Raw genomic sequence first — 14,251 nt, forward strand, 5'->3', positions numbered from 1 at the left:
TATTTACGTGTTCAACTGTTCCCCAGTCGGTCTAGCTAATGCTATCAGCGCTTGTAGTCTTTCACAAAAGGTGTTTAATTCCTGAGAAAGTAGAGGAGGAAGACGATTGGTAATCTCTTTGCTTAATAGGCACTGTTAGACAACCGTAGAAGGCGAAGAAATTTGCCCCCGAGGCACCAATTTGACCCTTCCTTTAGCCTGTACGCTTTCAAAGAGCATATCATAGAACCATAGAATGGCCTGGGTTGAAAAGCACCTTAAAGATCATCTAGTTTCAACCCCCCTGCTCTGGGCAGCGTTGCCAACCACTAGAGCAGGCTGCCCAGAGCCGCGTCCAGCCTGGCCTTGAATGCCTCCAGGGATGGGGCATCCAGAACCTCTCTGGGCAACCCGTTCCAGTGCCTCACCACCCTCTGAGTGAAAAACTTTCTCCTAATATCTAAGCTAAATCTCCCCTGTCTTAGTTTAAAACCATTCCCCCTTGTCCTATCGCTATCAACACGTGTATTTTTACTCCTGTATATACAGATTCGTAGGGGTTGGAAGGGACCTCAAGAGATCGTCGGGTCCAACCCCCCTGCCAGAGCAGGTTCCCTAGAGCAGGCTGCCCAGGTAGGCGTCCAGACGGGCCTTGAATATCTCCGGAGAAGGAGACTCCACAACCTCCCCGGGCAGCCTGTTCCAGCGCTCCGTCACCCTCACCGTGAAGAAGTTCTTTCGCGTGTTGGTGCGGAACTTCCTGTGCTCCAGTTTTTGGCCGTTGCCCCTTGTCCTATCCCCACAAACCACTGAAAAGAGGGTGGCCAAGTCCCACTGTCTCCCACACTTAAGATATTTGTAATCATTGATAAGATCCCCTCTCAGTCTTCTCTTCTCAAGGCTGAACAGGCCCAGGTCTCTCAGTCTTTGCTCATAGGGGAGATGCTCCAGGCCCCGTATCATCTTTGTTGCCCTCCGCTGGACTCTTTCCAGGAGATCCCTGTCTCTCTTTTTGTACTGGGGAGCCCAGAACCGGACACGGTACTCCAGGCGAGGCCTGCCCAAGGCAGAGTAGAGGGGGAGGATCACCTCCCTTGACCTGCTGGCCACGCTCCTTTTAACGCACGCCAGGATCCCATTGGCCTTCTTGGCCACCAGGGCACGCCGCTGGCTCATGGTCAACCTGTCGTCCACCAGGACCCCCGGGTCCTTCTCCGCAGCGCTCCTCTCCAGCAGGTCATCCCCCAGCCTGTACTGATACACGCGGTTGTTCCTTCCCAGGTGCAGGACTCTACGCTTGCTCTTGTTAAACTTCATTTGGCTTCTTCCTGCCCAGCTCTCCAGCCCGCCCAGGTCTCGCTGAATGGCAGCACAGCCTTCTGGCGTGTCGGCCACTCCTCCCAGCTTTGTATCATCGGCGTACTTGCTGAGGGTGGACACTATTCCCTCGTCAAGGTCGGCGATGAAGATGTTGAACAAGACCGGACCCAGCACCGACCCCTGGGGAACACCGCTAGTCACAGGGCTGCAGCCGGACTCTGCGCCGCCGATCACCACCCTCTGAGCTCGGCCGGTCAGCCAGGTCTCAACCCACCTTACCGTCCACTCGTCTATCCCACGCTTTCTCAGCTTTGCTAGCAGGACGTCGTGGGAGACAGTATCGGAAGCCTTGCTAAAGTCAAGGTAGATGACATCCACTGCTCTCCCTCCATCAACGCAGCTGGTGATGCCATCATAGAAGGCAACGAGGTCGGTCGAGCACGATTTCCCCTTGGTGAATCCATGCTGACTACTCCTCATAACCTCCTTCTCTTCCAATGGCTTGGAGATGGCATCCAGAACAAGCTGTTCCAACACCTTTCCAGCTGTTCCAACACCTTTCCAGGGACGGAGGTGAGACTGACCTTTCCAAGAGCTCCACATCCTTCTTGTGCTGGGGGCCCCAGGCCTGCACGCAGTATTCCAGGTGGGGTCTCCCAAGAGCAGGGTAGAGGGGGATAATCACCTCCCTCTCCCTGCTGGCCACCCCTTTGTTAATGCAGCCCAGGACACAGTTGGCCTTCCGGGCTGCAAGCGCGCGCTGCTGGCTCGTGTCCAGCTTCTCGTCCATCAGGACCCCCAAGTCCTTCTCCGCAGGGCTGCTCTCAAGTTCTTCTTCTCCCAGTCTATAGAAATACCTGGGATTGCCCCAGCCCAAGGTCAACGCCTTGCACTTGGCCTTGTTGAACCTCATTAGGTTCTCATGGGCCCACTTCTCCGGCCTGTCCAGGTCCCTCCGGACGGCATCCCTTCCCTCTGTTGTATCGACTGCACCGCTCAGCTTGGTGTCATCTGCAAACTTGCTCGATTCCGTCGTCTGTGTCATTGCTAAAGATGTTGAAGAGCACCGGTCCCGAGGCCGACCCCTGAGGGACACCGCTTGTGACCGGCCTCCACCCAGACATAGAGCCGTTGACCACAACCCTTTGGCTGCGACCAGCCAACCAATTCTTTATCCGCCCAGCAGTCCATCCTTCAAATCCATACCTCTCCAATTTAGAGAGAAGAATGTGGTGAGGGACCGTATCAAAGGCTTTGCTCAGTCCAGGTGGCATATCCTATCCCAGGAGTGGTTTCAGCCGTAAACAACAAACAGTTACGAGGAGAGGTGTAGCTCTGTAAATATTTTTGTTGCCTTGGGTGAATTGGTGTCTGGTCGCACTGAGTGGCCCGCGTGGTAGCTGGGAGATGGCCGACGGGGAGGACTGAGATGTTAAAGCTGCCTGTGGTTGCCTGCCCCCAGCCCCAGCCCCAGCCCCGTCCCCGTGTGCCATCCCGATGGCAGTAGCGGCTGGAACCTCAAACTAAAGCGAGCGTATTCTGATGTCGTTACCCTCCAAGCCTGTCAGAGAGGCAGAAGCGCTGTGGCCTACTCAGGCAGGAACCGCGCGTGTGGGGACGGCCACGTCCCTGCCGCCGTGTCGGGCCAGTTTGAGCTCCGCTCTCCCTGGGGCTGCTGCAGGGCACCGCGGACCACGCTTGGGCAGCCTTGGGGGGCACTGCCTATTTTTCCAGAAGCCTCCTCCCCAGCTGAGCACAAACCCAGTTGTGATGTGCCAGGGCTGAGCACAGGCTTTGTATTCCTCCCCGCCACCCCGTGCGCGGGAGGTGCAGCTTTCCCCCTTAGAAACACCAGCAGTTGAAGTGGGGCTCTCAGGGAAGGTTGTGGAGCAACTTCTGAAAAGGTAAGGCCTGCCCTGGCAAAAGCGGGGATCTGCCTGCGGGGAGCAGCGCCCAAAAGCCACCAGCGTGTTTGGGGTGGAGCTGATAGGGTCATAAATAATAGTTGGGGCTACGAGCGCGAGGTCCCGCATTTGGTCCGGGGCAATCCTAAGCACGAATCCAGGCTGGGCGGAGAATGGATGGAGAGCAGCTCTGAGGAGAAGGGCCTGGGGGCGTTGGTTGATGAGAAGCTCGTCAACCGGAGCCGGCAATGCAATGGACGCTTGCAGCCCGGAAAGCCACCCGTATCCTGGGCCGCATCAAAAGGAGGGCGGCCGGCAAGTCGAGGGAGGTGATTCTCCCTCTCTGCTGCTGTGCTCTTGTGAGGCCCCACCTAGAGTAAGTACTGTGTTCAGCTCTGGGGCCCCCAGCACAAGAAGGACGGGGACGTACTAGAACGCGTCCAGAGGAGGGCCACGAAGATGACCAGGGGGCTGGGGCACCTCTCCCAGGAAGGCAGGCTGAGGGAGTTGGGGTGGTTCAGCCTGGAGAGAGAAGAGAAGGCTCCGGGGAGACCTTGGAGGGGCCTTCCAGTACCCAAAGGGGGGGCCCTACAGGAAAGCTGGGGAGGGACTCTTTGTCAGGGAGAGGAGCGATAGGGCAAGGAGTAATGGTTTTAAACTCAAAGAGGGTAGACTTAGACTGGATAGTTGGAAGAGATTCTTTCCTGAGAGGGGGGTGAGGCACTGGAACGGGTTGCCAGGAGAAGTGGCGGATGCCCCGTCCCTGGAAGTGTTTAAGGCCAGGTTGGATGGGGCTTTGAGCAACGTGGTCTAGTGGAAGGTGTCCCTGCCCAGGGCGGGGGGGTTGGAATTAGGTGATCTTTAAGTAAGGTCCCTGCCAAGCCAAGCCATGCTATGATTCTATGATCGGAGCAACCGTTCTGTGGAGCTCGTTTCCCAGCCGTGCAGGGCCCGGCTTCCCTCCGCGGAGCCGCCCAGCCCGTTTTCGGGCGCCCACTTCCTCCCTCCCGGTCGGATCCCTCCGCGCCCCGAGGGCACGCGACCTCCCTGAGCGCCGATAAGCACCGGGTCGACGGGAGCGGAGCCGCCGAGAGGGCGGGGACAAGGGAAGAGGGCAGGCGAGGCAGCCAATCGAGGCGCGGGAGCGGTCGGCGGCGATCTGTCGGCCCAATGAGCGCCGCGGAGGGCCGGGCCGAGTGCGGGAAGGGAGGGGGCGTTGTACCGAGCGGGCGCCGTCATGGCCGACGGGATCGTTAGGGCGCAGGCCGCCTGGCCCGGCGGCGGCGCTGCCGCTGCAGCCGCTTTCGGAGAGGTCGCCTGCAAGGGCAAGGAGGTCCCCGCCAACGTTCTCCGTGAGGATGAGCGGTCGTGGGCGAGGAGGTAGCCGCGGCGTCGTCGTGCGAGTCTTCTCTTTCCTTCCTTCCCTCGGCCGCTCGCAGGCCCTCTGAAACGAGGGCCCGTCGCGGGTCCCGGGAGTGCGGCAGGGCGGGTGGTGGCCTTGCTGCGGGAGGGAGGGAGGGAGGCAGGGAGGGACGGACGGACGGTCGGTCGGTCGGTCGGTCGGTCGGGGTCTCTCCGGCTCGTGGCGCTCTCTACTGCAGCGCCTCTAAAACCCCGCGCTTCTTCGGTGCGCGTCCCGCCTGCCCCCGGGGTGCCACGGCGCGTACTGGGTCGCCGGCGCAGTCGGTCTCCTTGGGGGTTCGGACTGCCTGCGTATAGGCAGCGAGCATCGCAGTAGTGACCGTAATCAGTCATTTCTGCGTAGCAGAAACGCAGGTCTTGATGCGCCTCGTGACAGCGTTCTAGAGACGCCCCGGCTCGGCCGTGCTAGGCTTTGGTTATGGCACCACCCCCACCGCGCACGCGAGCGCACGCTCTCTCCAAAGTGGCTTGTGAAAGGGAAGAATTGCAGCTTTTCCTAGCTTTCTTAAACATCTAGAAGCCAGTCAATCCCGCAGGCTGCTGGTCCTCACTTGAGGCGGGGGGGGAACTTAGAACTGCTTTTGGAGTGTAGTTGGCTATAGCGAATGGTCTTGAATTTGCTTAGCTCGCTGTACCGAAGGCCTGTTTCACAGTTGAGCGATGTTATAGGGGGGAGAAGTGTGAGGAAGGCTCGTAATTCTCGATTGTCGCGCAGTGAAAGGCGATGGTGAGTAAGAAGTGCAAAGCATCTGTGGAATCGAGTCTTATCGGCGCTGTTTCAGTCGCATCTAAAATAAATAAAACTGCCGGAAGTCGCTAATCTGAAGTACTCGGCTGTCTCGTTGCCCCCGTCACCTTGCGTGCTGGATCCTGCTTCTGGTGCCGTATGCAGTTTCGGTCTGCTGGTGATTTGGGGAGTTCCCTCGCAATTAGTTGCGAGTCGATGGTTTCCTACAGATCGGTGGTATTCGTGTTTCGCAGGTGATACCTTGGCCTCGGTCTGGAGGTGTCTGACGTAGAGCCGGCCGTAACGGGCTAACTTGGAATGTTCTTTCCCCTGAGTACGTGGCGTTATCGAGGACGGAGAGTTTATACAGCCTCAGCCGGATTACTCCGGGTTCTTTGAAGATGCCTTCCTACCTCTGGCCGAGGCAATATTTGGACATAACTGAAGGACAGTTAGCAATTGTTTGCCGCTTGTGTGTTTTGCGTGTAGAAGGTAGAGAACTTTGCCTATTCAAAGATCGCTTAAGAAGAATCGCTGTTTTGTCGTGCGCGTTTGGGGTACCTGATAATCTGCTTCGGTAGGACGAGTTCGGTGGGGCATAGTGATTTGCTTAAGCTGTTGCCTTTCTCTGAAGCTGACTGCGTTGTAACTGTTTACTCTTCCTCCAGCGCCTTGCGTTCCGTGATAGTTCGCCTCAGGCTCCAGTGTTTTTTCCTAGTCCTTCCTGAGAAGGCAGTTGTCCGGTTATGTGAAGCAGAAGATTCTGGCGGACCCGTGAGTACTGTGGGAGCTTTCTTTTCGCTAGGCTGGCTGTACCTGTAACTAGTTTGTAACTTCCTAGACTCTTTCCCGTCCCCTCTTTTCCTCTGGATGTTGCGGAGGGGCGCACAGTAGGCTATTTTGGGTTTTCCGATGCTGTAGTCTTTTGCCTCTAGCTTGTAATGGAGTTGAGCTTTTTGACTAAGAGCGGCGATATAAAGCGATGCTGGTCTCCGGCTACGCGCTTGTAGTGCAAAAAGCAGTGTTGTTCCGAAGTACGGTCTGATGCCCGTTTTCACGGTTTCCAGACAGCGGCGGTGGTACTTTGACTATGCAGAAGAGGGCTTGGGGTTTGGGCAGGTCAGAGGCGAGGAAAGGGAAAGCTGGTTGAGCGGCGCTGGGTGTTTGTTTCGCTGTTAGCTATGCAAGTCAAGTTCCAAGGCTTTGTGAGGCCACGCAAAAGAAAAGGCACCGTGAAGCTTTTATTTTCCGCCAGAGCGGCTTACGTTGCCCGAAGCTATGACGGGGGCTTTAACCCCCGAGACAAATTTAGCTTCTGTGACTGTTTTGTAGTCTGTTCCTGTCTAGAGGGTAATTCAAAGAGCAGCGGTTGAATCGTGAAGGATTAGCTAACCGTGTTCTGTGGATGGTTCTCCGCTCGCGTTCGTTCTGTGCGTCGTGGCACGTTATGTTAGGTAACGTTATTTCCTTTTTCCAGCTTCTTGGGCGTGTAATGGTTGTTGGCAAGAAGTGTGCTGCTAACCTGGACCTGACCAATGGATTCCGGATGGCTGTGAATGCCCACCCTCGGGCCCTTCGGGCTGTCGTGTACATCTACGTATTCTGGGTGGCGGTCAGTTGGGCCGGCCTCCTGGCTAAGGTTTTTGCACCGCAGGCGTCACTGCACGCGTACGGGTCGCCGCCGAGTAGGTTTCATATGTTGCCCGTCAATCTAGCCCCTGTTGACGTATGATTTTTTTTTTTTTTTTTTTTCCTGGACGGCTGTCTATGGAGGGTAATAAAGAGCTTTGAGCAGCACTTGCACAATAAAGATGGAGCATGGGGATATGACCTCTGTCTTGTGTGTCTTGCCGATGGAAATAGTTCTGCAAGTTAAAAGAATGTTTCGGTCTGTTGACAGTGTCGTGTAGATGGTGGTTTGCCCAGTCATTTGAAACGCGAAGATAGAAGCGCTCGGCGGTCCTGTGGGTCTCCATCTCCCTAAGACGATCTAGGATGTGCTGTGTGTTTGAGGCCTTGCTATCTTCCCCCTGCTCCCAAATAAAAGGGCGTGCTTTTATTGCGAAACAGCCGCATCGAGGACTGGCAGATGTAGAACCAGAGAAGAATAAGGTTGGAAGAAAGCTTCCAGGCATCGTCTGTTGTCTGCCCCTGTCCCGAGGAGGCAGAATAAACTCTACCCGGTGTGATTTCTGACAGGTGCTTGTCAGCCTGTTCTTGACTACCGTAGGAGTTTTGCTACCGCTTTCTTTTCAGTCGTGGGTTTCGCAACTTCGAGAAGTAATTTCTCCCACAGACGCTTTTCAAAGCGTAGAAGGCTCTGGGATGCTTGAGTCGGCTTCTGAACGTTCAAGACTCGGCTGCCGTTCCCTTTATTTTTTTGTATGTATTTTTAGAGTCTTTTTTTTTCCTAAACGAAGTCCGTTGTTCAGGAACTAGAAGAAGGATTAGCTAAAGGCACCATAAGGCGTTTAAATGCGATCACCTCTCGTGCTTTGTTAGACCTCTGGCTTTGCTGTGCTCCTTGTTTAATTGCGGTTACGTTCAAGGCTCCTTGTTTAATTGCGGTTACGTTCAAGGCTTACTGGAGCGTGGGAGCGTTAAAATGCTATTAAATATTTTTAGTGTTTGAAACTTGCTAATGAAATGATTTTTGTGACTCCGTTCCTCACAAAGAAACTCGATTCCTTAGCAGGAGGAATGATCTTTGTTACTGGATCTGTTTGCGGGGTTAACGATTGCAGCTGTGAATGACTAAAGTCTTTTGAAGAAGCTGAATGATAAAAACCAAACCGAAACAAGAAACAGCCCTTGTTCTACTCGAAGTAATATAGAATTTGCCGTTTGCGGGGTCAGATGAAAATAGTTGTGGAAGTCAACTACTTGGGGGGGGGGGGGGGGGAGGGGAGGGGAGGGGAGGGGAGGGGGGAGGGGTGGGTGGAGGTGGAGATGCTGTTGCCCTTTCAGGGAAAGCTTCTTAAATTGGCACTTGATCAACTGTTCTGTTTCTGTATTTGTCCTTGGTCTCTTTCATTGGTCTGTTTTGTTGACGTAGAAGAGCCCATGGAACTGCTCAAAGAAACCTGTGCAAATGGACCTTGAGTAAGTATTTACGTGTTCAACTGTTCCCCAGTCGGTCTAGCTAATGCTATCAGCGCTTGTAGTCTTTCACAAAAGGTGTTTAATTCCTGAGAAAGTAGAGGAGGAAGACGATTGGTAATCTCTTTGCTTAATAGGCACTGTTAGACAACCGTAGAAGGCGAAGAAATTTGCCCCCGAGGCACCAATTTGACCCTTCCTTTAGCCTGTACGCTTTCAAAGAGCATATCATAGAACCATAGAATGGCCTGGGTTGAAAAGCACCTTAAAGATCATCTAGTTTCAACCCCCCTGCTCTGGGCAGCGTTGCCAACCACTAGAGCAGGCTGCCCAGAGCCGCGTCCAGCCTGGCCTTGAATGCCTCCAGGGATGGGGCATCCAGAACCTCTCTGGGCAACCCGTTCCAGTGCCTCACCACCCTCTGAGTGAAAAACTTTCTCCTAATATCTAAGCTAAATCTCCCCTGTCTTAGTTTAAAACCATTCCCCCTTGTCCTATCGCTATCAACACGTGTATTTTTACTCCTGTATATACAGATTCGTAGGGGTTGGAAGGGACCTCAAGAGATCGTCGGGTCCAACCCCCCTGCCAGAGCAGGTTCCCTAGAGCAGGCTGCCCAGGTAGGCGTCCAGACGGGCCTTGAATATCTCCGGAGAAGGAGACTCCACAACCTCCCCGGGCAGCCTGTTCCAGCGCTCCGTCACCCTCACCGTGAAGAAGTTCTTTCGCATGTTGGTGCGGAACTTCCTGTGCTCCAGTTTTTGGCCGTTGCCCCTTGTCCTATCCCCACAAACCACTGAAAAGAGGGTGGCCAAGTCCCACTGTCTCCCACACTTAAGATATTTGTAATCATTGATAAGATCCCCTCTCAGTCTTCTCTTCTCAAGGCTGAACAGGCCCAGGTCTCTCAGTCTTTGCTCATAGGGGAGATGCTCCAGGCCCCGTATCATCTTTGTTGCCCTCCGCTGGACTCTTTCCAGGAGATCCCTGTCTCTCTTTTTGTACTGGGGAGCCCAGAACCGGACACGGTACTCCAGGCGAGGCCTGCCCAAGGCAGAGTAGAGGGGGAGGATCACCTCCCTTGACCTGCTGGCCACGCTCCTTTTAACGCACGCCAGGATCCCATTGGCCTTCTTGGCCACCAGGGCACGCCGCTGGCTCATGGTCAACCTGTCGTCCACCAGGACCCCCGGGTCCTTCTCCGCAGCGCTCCTCTCCAGCAGGTCATCCCCCAGCCTGTACTGATACACGCGGTTGTTCCTTCCCAGGTGCAGGACTCTACGCTTGCTCTTGTTAAACTTCATTTGGCTTCTTCCTGCCCAGCTCTCCAGCCCGCCCAGGTCTCGCTGAATGGCAGCACAGCCTTCTGGCGTGTCGGCCACTCCTCCCAGCTTTGTATCATCGGCGTACTTGCTGAGGGTGGACACTATTCCCTCGTCAAGGTCGGCGATGAAGATGTTGAACAAGACCGGACCCAGCACCGACCCCTGGGGAACACCGCTAGTCACAGGGCTGCAGCCGGACTCTGCGCCGCCGATCACCACCCTCTGAGCTCGGCCGGTCAGCCAGGTCTCAACCCACCTTACCGTCCACTCGTCTATCCCACGCTTTCTCAGCTTTGCTAGCAGGACGTCGTGGGAGACAGTATCGGAAGCCTTGCTAAAGTCAAGGTAGATGACATCCACTGCTCTCCCTCCATCAACGCAGCTGGTGATGCCATCATAGAAGGCAACGAGGTCGGTCGAGCACGATTTCCCCTTGGTGAATCCATGCTGACTACTCCTCATAACCTCCTTCTCTTCCAATGGCTTGGAGATGGCATCCAGAACAAGCTGTTCCAACACCTTTCCAGCTGTTCCAACACCTTTCCAGGGACGGAGGTGAGACTGACCTTTCCAAGAGCTCCACATCCTTCTTGTGCTGGGGGCCCCAGGCCTGCACGCAGTATTCCAGGTGGGGTCTCCCAAGAGCAGGGTAGAGGGGGATAATCACCTCCCTCTCCCTGCTGGCCACCCCTTTGTTAATGCAGCCCAGGACACAGTTGGCCTTCCGGGCTGCAAGCGCGCGCTGCTGGCTCGTGTCCAGCTTCTCGTCCATCAGGACCCCCAAGTCCTTCTCCGCAGGGCTGCTCTCAAGTTCTTCTTCTCCCAGTCTATAGAAATACCTGGGATTGCCCCAGCCCAAGGTCAACGCCTTGCACTTGGCCTTGTTGAACCTCATTAGGTTCTCATGGGCCCACTTCTCCGGCCTGTCCAGGTCCCTCCGGACGGCATCCCTTCCCTCTGTTGTATCGACTGCACCGCTCAGCTTGGTGTCATCTGCAAACTTGCTCGATTCCGTCGTCTGTGTCATTGCTAAAGATGTTGAAGAGCACCGGTCCCGAGGCCGACCCCTGAGGGACACCGCTTGTGACCGGCCTCCACCCAGACATAGAGCCGTTGACCACAACCCTTTGGCTGCGACCAGCCAACCAATTCTTTATCCGCCCAGCAGTCCATCCTTCAAATCCATACCTCTCCAATTTAGAGAGAAGAATGTGGTGAGGGACCGTATCAAAGGCTTTGCTCAGTCCAGGTGGCATATCCTATCCCAGGAGTGGTTTCAGCCGTAAACAACAAACAGTTACGAGGAGAGGTGTAGCTCTGTAAATATTTTTGTTGCCTTGGGTGAATTGGTGTCTGGTCGCACTGAGTGGCCCGCGTGGTAGCTGGGAGATGGCCGACGGGGAGGACTGAGATGTTAAAGCTGCCTGTGGTTGCCTGCCCCCAGCCCCAGCCCCAGCCCCGTCCCCGTGTGCCATCCCGATGGCAGTAGCGGCTGGAACCTCAAACTAAAGCGAGCGTATTCTGATGTCGTTACCCTCCAAGCCTGTCAGAGAGGCAGAAGCGCTGTGGCCTACTCAGGCAGGAACCGCGCGTGTGGGGACGGCCACGTCCCTGCCGCCGTGTCGGGCCAGTTTGAGCTCCGCTCTCCCTGGGGCTGCTGCAGGGCACCGCGGACCACGCTTGGGCAGCCTTGGGGGGCACTGCCTATTTTTCCAGAAGCCTCCTCCCCAGCTGAGCACAAACCCAGTTGTGATGTGCCAGGGCTGAGCACAGGCTTTGTATTCCTCCCCGCCACCCCGTGCGCGGGAGGTGCAGCTTTCCCCCTTAGAAACACCAGCAGTTGAAGTGGGGCTCTCAGGGAAGGTTGTGGAGCAACTTCTGAAAAGGTAAGGCCTGCCCTGGCAAAAGCGGGGATCTGCCTGCGGGGAGCAGCGCCCAAAAGCCACCAGCGTGTTTGGGGTGGAGCTGATAGGGTCATAAATAATAGTTGGGGCTACGAGCGCGAGGTCCCGCATTTGGTCCGGGGCAATCCTAAGCACGAATCCAGGCTGGGCGGAGAATGGATGGAGAGCAGCTCTGAGGAGAAGGGCCTGGGGGCGTTGGTTGATGAGAAGCTCGTCAACCGGAGCCGGCAATGCAATGGACGCTTGCAGCCCGGAAAGCCACCCGTATCCTGGGCCGCATCAAAAGGAGGGCGGCCGGCAAGTCGAGGGAGGTGATTCTCCCTCTCTGCTGCTGTGCTCTTGTGAGGCCCCACCTAGAGTAAGTACTGTGTTCAGCTCTGGGGCCCCCAGCACAAGAAGGACGGGGACGTACTAGAACGCGTCCAGAGGAGGGCCACGAAGATGACCAGGGGGCTGGGGCACCTCTCCCAGGAAGGCAGGCTGAGGGAGTTGGGGTGGTTCAGCCTGGAGAGAGAAGAGAAGGCTCCGGGGAGACCTTGGAGGGGCCTTCCAGTACCCAAAGGGGGGGCCCTACAGGAAAGCTGGGGAGGGACTCTTTGTCAGGGAGAGGAGCGATAGGGCAAGGAGTAATGGTTTTAAACTCAAAGAGGGTAGACTTAGACTGGATAGTTGGAAGAGATTCTTTCCTGAGAGGGGGGTGAGGCACTGGAACGGGTTGCCAGGAGAAGTGGCGGATGCCCCGTCCCTGGAAGTGTTTAAGGCCAGGTTGGATGGGGCTTTGAGCAACGTGGTCTAGTGGAAGGTGTCCCTGCCCAGGGCGGGGGGGTTGGAATTAGGTGATCTTTAAGTAAGGTCCCTGCCAAGCCAAGCCATGCTATGATTCTATGATCGGAGCAACCGTTCTGTGGAGCTCGTTTCCCAGCCGTGCAGGGCCCGGCTTCCCTCCGCGGAGCCGCCCAGCCCGTTTTCGGGCGCCCACTTCCTCCCTCCCGGTCGGATCCCTCCGCGCCCCGAGGGCACGCGACCTCCCTGAGCGCCGATAAGCACCGGGTCGACGGGAGCGGAGCCGCCGAGAGGGCGGGGACAAGGGAAGAGGGCAGGCGAGGCAGCCAATCGAGGCGCGGGAGCGGTCGGCGGCGATCTGTCGGCCCAATGAGCGCCGCGGAGGGCCGGGCCGAGTGCGGGAAGGGAGGGGGCGTTGTACCGAGCGGGCGCCGTCATGGCCGACGGGATCGTTAGGGCGCAGGCCGCCTGGCCCGGCGGCGGCGCTGCCGCTGCAGCCGCTTTCGGAGAGGTCGCCTGCAAGGGCAAGGAGGTCCCCGCCAACGTTCTCCGTGAGGATGAGCGGTCGTGGGCGAGGAGGTAGCCGCGGCGTCGTCGTGCGAGTCTTCTCTTTCCTTCCTTCCCTCGGCCGCTCGCAGGCCCTCTGAAACGAGGGCCCGTCGCGGGTCCCGGGAGTGCGGCAGGGCGGGTGGTGGCCTTGCTGCGGGAGGGAGGGAGGGAGGCAGGGAGGGACGGACGGACGGTCGGTCGGTCGGTCGGTCGGGGGGTCTCTCCGGCTCGTGGCGCTCTCTACTGCAGCGCCTCTAAAACCCCGCGCTTCTTCGGTGCGCGTCCCGCCTGCCCCCGGGGTGCCACGGCGCGTACTGGGTCGCCGGCGCAGTCGGTCTCCTTGGGGGTTCGGACTGCCTGCGTATAGGCAGCGAGCATCGCAGTAGTGACCGTAATCAGTCATTTCTGCGTAGCAGAAACGCAGGTCTTGATGCGCCTCGTGACAGCGTTCTAGAGACGCCCCGGCTCGGCCGTGCTAGGCTTTGGTTATGGCACCACCCCCACCGCGCACGCGAGCGCACGCTCTCTCCAAAGTGGCTTGTGAAAGGGAAGAATTGCAGCTTTTCCTAGCTTTCTTAAACATCTAGAAGCCAGTCAATCCCGCAGGCTGCTGGTCCTCACTTGAGGCGGGGGGGGAACTTAGAACTGCTTTTGGAGTGTAGTTGGCTATAGCGAATGGTCTTGAATTTGCTTAGCTCGCTGTACCGAAGGCCTGTTTCACAGTTGAGCGATGTTATAGGGGGGAGAAGTGTGAGGAAGGCTCGTAATTCTCGATTGTCGCGCAGTGAAAGGCGATGGTGAGTAAGAAGTGCAAAGCATCTGTGGAATCGAGTCTTATCGGCGCTGTTTCAGTCGCATCTAAAATAAATAAAACTGCCGGAAGTCGCTAATCTGAAGTACTCGGCTGTCTCGTTGCCCCCGTCACCTTGCGTGCTGGATCCTGCTTCTGGTGCCGTATGCAGTTTCGGTCTGCTGGTGATTTGGGGAGTTCCCTCGCAATTAGTTGCGAGTCGATGGTTTCCTACAGATCGGTGGTATTCGTGTTTCGCAGGTGATACCTTGGCCTCGGTCTGGAGGTGTCTGACGTAGAGCCGGCCGTAACGGGCTAACTTGGAATGTTCTTTCCCCTGAGTACGTGGCGTTATCGAGGACGGAGAGTTTATACAGCCTCAGCCGGATTACTCCGGGTTCTTTGAAGATGCCTTCCTACCTCTGGCCGAGGCAATATTTGGACATAAC

At 56.6% G+C, this 14,251-nt stretch overlaps 1 protein-coding gene across 37 annotated transcripts in view; it reads left to right on the forward strand.

Moving 5' to 3' along the window:
• Window positions 1-14,251, forward strand: part of LOC125181537 (uncharacterized) — a 266,555-nt gene that overhangs the window by 19,664 nt on the left and 232,640 nt on the right. For 33 of the 37 annotated variants that reach the window (XR_010827277.1, XR_010827274.1, XR_010827275.1 and 30 more), the window contains 2 exons: window positions 6,021-6,126; window positions 8,408-8,454. Coding sequence is in view for 23 of the 37 variants with exons in the window: in XM_066987197.1 (XP_066843298.1) it covers window positions 6,021-6,126; window positions 8,408-8,454 (153 nt within the window). In the remaining 14 variants the exon portion in view is untranslated. Of the gene's footprint in view, window position 1; window positions 4,584-6,020; window positions 6,127-8,407; window positions 8,455-14,251 lie in introns of those variants that run through there. The other 4 variants (XM_066987208.1, XM_066987207.1, XM_066987214.1 and 1 more) reach the window with 3 other exon arrangements.

The sequence above is a fragment of the Anser cygnoides genome, chromosome W (genome assembly GCF_040182565.1).
Source record: "Anser cygnoides isolate HZ-2024a breed goose chromosome W, Taihu_goose_T2T_genome, whole genome shotgun sequence".
Taxonomy (NCBI): domain Eukaryota; kingdom Metazoa; phylum Chordata; class Aves; order Anseriformes; family Anatidae; genus Anser; species Anser cygnoides.